The 7,293-nt window shown below is 27.5% G+C and overlaps 1 protein-coding gene across 1 annotated transcript; it reads right to left on the bottom strand.

Annotated features, from left to right (window-relative positions):
* Positions 1-2,988: 2,988 nt before the first annotated feature.
* LOC118066876 (uncharacterized) lies at positions 2,989-5,926 on the bottom strand. Its single transcript, XM_035083261.1, has 8 exons — positions 5,878-5,926; positions 5,226-5,805; positions 4,986-5,133; positions 4,762-4,914; positions 4,476-4,675; positions 4,161-4,393; positions 3,607-4,086; positions 2,989-3,523 (listed from the first exon to the last, which is right to left on the bottom strand). Exons 2-8 carry the CDS (start codon positions 5,784-5,786, stop codon positions 3,226-3,228), a joined length of 2,073 nt encoding a protein of 690 aa, XP_034939152.1. The 5' UTR covers positions 5,787-5,805; positions 5,878-5,926; the 3' UTR covers positions 2,989-3,225.
* Positions 5,927-7,293: the final 1,367 nt, after the last annotated feature.

The raw sequence follows: 7,293 nt of genomic DNA, 5'->3' as shown, positions 1-7,293 counted from the left end.
TAACTCTACTATTATTAATAATGTTATAATTTAAAGTGAGATGAATTAAGTAAAATAAAATTAAGATTATTATTAATAATAATATTAATTATCAATAACGTAATATTTGATAGTAGCGGAAAAAAAAAAAAATAATAATAGTGAATTTTTATGTAAAGCAAAGAATTTTTTAATCAATTAAAGAAATGTAGGTTGATAATTAGCACTTATTTTAAAAAATAAAATATATCATTATAACGTAACAATAACAAGGTTATACAACAATAATATAAATTGTATAGTCTAATATGAAACTGTAATTGTACATATATATCTCAAGAAATGCTCTACGACATAAAAATTAATCATGTATTATCATACACAAATTTTGCAATAATTACAGAGCTTAGTACTACAAGTTATACGATTGGAAATACAGTGCATGGATTATAATAAATGCACCTTCATCGATCGGCTGCCAAAGGAGATAGAAGAATAGAAAATAAAATTGTTCTTCAACTCCTTATACATTAATCGTAATTAAATAATACAATATATCATGCTCCATTTTAGATTACTCAGTAATAATATTTATCAACAAATAAATAATGTACGCATACGTGTTCGCATCATATATTTTCAGCTGTATATCCATCAATATCATCAATTAATTATAAGAATGATTCAAACACACAGTATACTATGAGAATTTAAGCAAAAATTATCATTTATAATTACATACATATTTGCTAATGAAATATCATAATTAAAACATTCCTATTATATGAAATGAATAATTTTTCTGGAATTTCCGTGAATTTATCACTCTTTCATGCTATTCACTATTGTCATATTTATCGTCTATTAAAATATTCAAAGATTCATTTCAAGATCTAGTCATTTGTACGACGATAAAAAAAAATAAAGAAAAAAATAAACCGAAGTTAAAAATACACTTTTAGGTAACATTTGTAATAAAAAAGAAATAAAATACAGAAAAGTTCGACCGCAGTTATTCATCAAAGCAGTATTTTGTAAATATTTGTACTTTTTTATGATGTACACTTTTAAATTGATCCGGTTTATGCTATAAGGAAATATGAATAAATGTAATGAGAAATAAACCTACATGTACAGTTATTTTATTATTTGTCCTATTATGATTATCTGTATAAAAAAATTTGTTCTCCGACGGTTCCCCGAATGTTCCTTAGGGAGTGAGTTCCCTGACGTTCCCCTTGTGGTACTATGGAGACCAAAATTTTTTTTTTTTTAATTTTACCTCTCTACGCTAAAGGTACTTGGAACGATTTCTACTAGCAGAAGCAATATATATGATAAAATTGATGAAATAATGATACATTAGCATAACTTGATTTTTTGCTAATAACTCAGGATCTATAAGGCCTATATTGAAAATAAGCATATCAATTAATTTGTAAGAACGAGATCTATTTATTGCACTAGGACAAATTATAATTGGAGCATTATTTTTGCTAAAATTAAAGCAAGTTCCCGTTTTACCCCATTTTAAGTGTGAAATAATTGATTTTTGATATGTTTGACCCGATTCCGCATTTCTACCCATCAAGACGAAGAGAATGAGTGGTCAAACTTGAAAATCGGACAACTTTGATTTTTCGACCCCAAAAAATGGCAAGTGGTACCCCTTTCCATTTTTTTCAGCCAAAAAATAAAGGTTCTCCGATTTTGATGATTGAGGGCTCATTCTCTTCGTCTTGATGCGCAGAAGTGCGGAATCGGGGCACAGCTCAAAAAAATACACTTTAACACCCTTAAAAGGGGGTAAGACTGGATACACATTAAAAATTATCATCCCCTTAACTTTAAACCCTTATAACTCATGAACGGACAGTCCAATAACCATTTTTAGGGACGTTTTAGAAACTTTAGAATTTAAGCTAATAATGTGTATACATAAAAGATACTTGAAAATTTTTTTTCACCCTTAAAATCGCTAAAATATTAAAAAAAATCATATTTTTTTGGGAGTTTGCTAACTATTTTGGCAATTTTAAGGGTGCAATAAATTTTATTGAGGTTCTTTATGGATATAGATCTTTAGCTTAGATTCTGTAGTTTCTAAACATCTCTTAAAAATCATCGTCTGATAATTTTTTCACGAGTTATGAAGATGTAAAGTCCAAGAGTAGATAATTTTTGACCCTTACTTCAACTTTAGACCTCTATAACTCTCATAAAAGTCATCGAATAATGATTTTTAAGAGATGTTTAGAAACTACAGAATCTAAGCTAAAGATCTATATCCATAAAGAACCTCAATAAAATTTATTGCACCCTTAAAATTGCCAAAATAGTTAGCAAACTCCCAAAAAAATATGATTTTTTTTAATATTTTAGCGATTTTAAGGGTGAAAAAAAATTTTCAAGTATCTTTTATGTATACACATTATTAGCTTAAATTCTAAAGTTTCTAAAACGTCCCTAAAAATGGTTATTGGACTGTCCGTTCATGAGTTATAAGGGTTTAAAGTTAAGGGGATGATAATTTTTAATGTGTATCCAGTCTTACCCCCTTTTAAGGGTGTTAAAGTGTATTTTTTTGAGCTGTGCCCCGATTCCGCACTTCTGCGCATCAAGACGAAGAGAATGAGCCCTCAATCATCAAAATCGGAGAACCTTTATTTTTTGGCTGAAAAAAATGGAAAGGGGTACCACTTGCCATTTTTTGGGGTCGAAAAATCAAAGTTGTCCGATTTTCAAGTTTGACCACTCATTCTCTTCGTCTTGATGGGTAGAAATGCGGAATCGGGTCAAACATATCAAAAATCAATTATTTCACACTTAAAATGGGGTAAAACGGGAACTTGCTTTAATTTTAGCAAAAATAATGCTCCAATTATAATTTGTCCTAGTGCAATAAATAGATCTCGTTCTTACAAATTAATTGATATGCTTATTTTCAATATAGGCCTTATAGATCCTGAGTTATTAGCAAAAAATCAAGTTATGCTAATATATCATTATTTCATCAATTTTATCATATATATTGCTTCTGCTAGTAAAAATCATACCCAGTACCTTTGGTGTATCCGAACATGTTTAAATAATCATTTACTTATAATTCACAATTTCATAAAATTTCTATTATTCAATCAATAAATGTGAACAAGAAATTCGATTAATTATAACACCAAGCATGAAATTCGTAATACATCTGACCGAATGTTTGCAATACAAGACATAAAAAAGTAGAAATATTGTTTAATTTTTGATGTTATTTGAACTATAATTCATGTAATCAGATAAATTTATATCATGAATTCTTAAAGAGATAAATCCTCCATATCCTTTCATTCCTTTGTGAAATACTCCAACTCCAGAAAGTGGACATGCTGGTTTTCCTTCTACTGGTTGTCCATCAAAAAAGGGAACTGTCGATTGACCAGCATCTTTTTTCATATCTGAGGCTCTAAATTTAATAAACTGATAGTGTTCAGAATCTAATTCATTGTTTAAAGACTTTATTGGAATATCAGGTTCATCAAGTACCAATTCTTGCCTATAAAAATCAATAATTTAAAATTATCAACAACATCTATCTGGATATGTTTAATTGCATACTTGGAAAAAAAATATTCATACCGAGTGATAGGTTTTTTTGAAATTAGTTGTGATTTTCCATCAATATTATTCTCCATCAATTCAGATGGAGAAATCCAACGTGTTTGTTCCAAATGTGATAATATACCATAATAATAATCGTAAGGTGTTACTTGAATTTGTAATTCAACTGGCTTATCACTAGCATTTTCTTGTATTGTGTGCCAATTAGGTACATACTTGAATCGAACTCCTGTCACTAGATAATTCTTTGGTGCAATTATATCGTTCAAGTCAATACTACTTAGATAACCATAGTCGGTGCCATTAATTAACGAAGTATTAAGATTATTATCCTGAAGTATCATGGGTTCATTCCCTTGATTATCATACATAATATTTTCCACAGCTTTCCAAGCTAGTGTACGCTTATCTATTTTTCCTCGGGGTAGTATTTTGCCTTCCTTAATTTGTACGTGAATCATATTATTTTGATGTACAAATTTCATACCTACCACGACCCTAATAAAGATAAATAATAACATTAGTATACACATATTATTTAAACAAAAATATAATTTAAAAATTTAACGTACATATTATTGTTGATATCAGATGTTTGATCCCTAAAGCTAATTGTATTAGTGATTAAATTGTTATCCTTTGAAGATTTTTGTCCTTTACAGGTACATATGCAATAATCACACTTATAGAAAAACCATGATGAGGTGTGCAATTTTTTCTTTTCTCCAGAACATACTGAAATGTTATTACTTCCGTATATTCCTTCTCCATCTTGGAACCATTCTAAACGTCTAGGTTGATGATGCTGATTGGAATAAAATCTTTTATAGAAAGGAATATAATAATTTCAAATCAACGAAAAAAAATCTAAAAGTAGTAGAAATTACCAGTGCACAGACTTCTAATTTCGAGGAAAGAATTTTACAATCTAGGATTTCTTCACATTGAGTATCATCATTTTGGTAATTGGAAACAAGAGACTTATTAGGAAATTTGCAATTGTAACTACATGTGTCATCTTTATTTAAATCATATTCATTAGCAATAAACATTTGTTGCATTCTTTCGAGCTCTAAATATGTAAAATCTAAAGCAGAAAAATTAAATACGTTAAATTCATTGTAGCTAAAAATTGTTATAAATACCAATAAAATTAATTATTATAATCTGTACCTCTTACATATTCTTTGAATTGACACTGATAGATATCTCGTGGTAGCTTATTTAAAATATTACTACTTGTTTCTATACATTTTTGAAAATCTTTTAGAAATTTCCGTTTAATTTTTGTATTTATATTTTTCCACAATATTTGCTTAATGTTTGCTAAAAATCAATTATTATTACAATTTTAATAATTTTTCAAATGAATAATAATTGTACAGAAACTAACTTACAGTCTGAACATTTATATTTTAAAGCCCATGTATAGGTAGACAAAATATATTCTTGTACATGCTTTTCCATTAATATTTTAATAAATAAATACACTTCTCGTTGAAGAGATATTTGCGAATTGCAAATGTGTTTTTGTGAATTATATTCCTAAATAAATGAATAAACAAACAAATATATTTTATTTTGCATTAATTACTACTATTATATGATCGAATTTCTTTTTAATAATAAATATTTACCTGTAATTGATCAGCAATGGATGAAGTAATATCGAAAAATAAATCATTTAGAGAAACTGGTAATAATTGTGACAAAAATTGCCAAGCATTATTGGCAAATGTACACCAGTAAGTAACATTATTTAATTTACCATACGTATTTAAGAGACCTTTTATAAAATTATTAACAACTTGAAATCTGTATTTTAATTTATGAAGAGCATTGGAAGTAGTTTCAATTAATGAGCTGTTGTCTAAATGGTATTTGGTGAATTTTTCCAAAAATATTTGTAAATAATCATCAAATGGCTTTTCTATTATTGCTTCTGATTTAAATAATAAGTTCCTCATATCACTGTATATTTTAGATAAATCAAAATTTCTAGTTGAAGAACTTTGCCATGAGTCATCCAGCTTGTAAGTATTATCCATGATATATTGGATGTATGAAGTAAATTTCGTTATTGATGTGATATCATTGGTGTTTGGCATTGAAATAGCCACGTCTGCTTGGACTTCACTTAACAAAAATGTCATAAGAAATGTTGATAATAACCAGGTACCCATTTTATTTCGATCCATATTATATAAATTATTTCACCTGCGAACAGAATTAAATGATATTTTCTTACAGTATTTTTCTCATTCCTTATTTTATTTAACAACTTTATACCTTATACTTATTTTCTTTTACACAATACCGTTCTTGAAGCTTCTGTTATTAATATTCTTATTGTTTATATAGATCTTTTTATGAACACATATCAGTCAGAAAGTAGCAGTTGGCTATTTTGCAATAAAAATGATTAAACAATTTTGAATGATAAAATTGGTTATTTATTGTCATTTTTATGTGTTTTCGTGATGAAACTTATCTGTTGATTTGAAAAAATCGTTTTCAAGTTGATTTAAAACGATTATTTATTGTTACCAATAAATACTATTTTCAAAAATAAATTAGGATATTTTATTAATTCAGTTCGGGCAAAATTTAATCTTGAGTGTTGCATAATTTTCGAGAACTCATGTCTTGTTTGATTGGGAGAGTATCAGAGCATCAGTTACTTCATGATAATGATTTTTACTCTTTACATTCCTGTGCGCCTAATCGAATCTGAGAATTATGAAGACCAAAATAACAAGTTCTATTTCGCAATGGCCAAAAAATCATAAATGAGCTACAAAGATCAATACACAACATAAAATAAGATTAAAAAAAAATTATCAAACAGTTAATAAATTATAAATATTTCAAGTTCAATGAAGCGTTGAATATTTAATTTTAATAAGTAAAAAATCATTTAGTGATTGAAAAAAAATATTATGATGTATTTCAGTGACAAAAGTTTCAACAATTGTGTATAAAAATTATAAATAGCAAATATATATATTTTATTTTATCATAGACTTTATTGCAAATTTAATAGTTTTATTTATCAAGTTTTTATTTTTTTTTCGTAAATACTAATAAACTTGTAAATTACATATTTTAAAGATGTTCCATTTCATCAATTTTTCTCTTGCCTTTCTGAAACGTTGAAATAAAAATTTGTTTTATAATTAATTAATTAATGATTGATGAATGTTAATTTTTTGAAAAATATTATGAAACAATAGTAATGATGATATAGAGAATTCTATTAAATAGCGTAAAATAGATGTCATTTTAATATTACACAATCTGCGAAAACATAGTGGCTTTATAGAGGACGACTTTTGGACACGAAACTCGAAACGAATATCCAGTATGTAGAATGCAACGAGAGGTTGGTGGATGTTTTTTTTTTGCTCCACTCTTTGATGTTGCTCTTTGTTGATCCAAACTGATGGTGGGTAATGCTGCCATCTAGATGGTTTACATTTGATCGAAACAATATCCGATGGTCTTCTTGTTCCTTCTAGGTTCCTAAGACAAAAAGCCGGATACTGCAGTCACGGACATATTCTTGTCTGATTACTGACAAGATTGACGTTTTAATTTCAAAAATATAAAGCTAATTTCGTACACTCCAAATAAGATTGATGTCTTCATAATGAATTTTTCTATGTAAGTTATAAATGGGTTTCAAGTAGTCCAAATTTTCATTTA

Source organism: Chelonus insularis, unplaced genomic scaffold (genome assembly GCF_013357705.1).
Source record: "Chelonus insularis isolate UGA/USDA-ARS -01 unplaced genomic scaffold, ASM1335770v1 contig_358_pilon, whole genome shotgun sequence".
Classification (NCBI taxonomy): Eukaryota; Metazoa; Arthropoda; class Insecta; order Hymenoptera; family Braconidae; genus Chelonus; species Chelonus insularis.
Note: the sequence above shows the minus strand (reverse complement) of the source record. Positions and strands in the feature narration are given on the sequence as shown.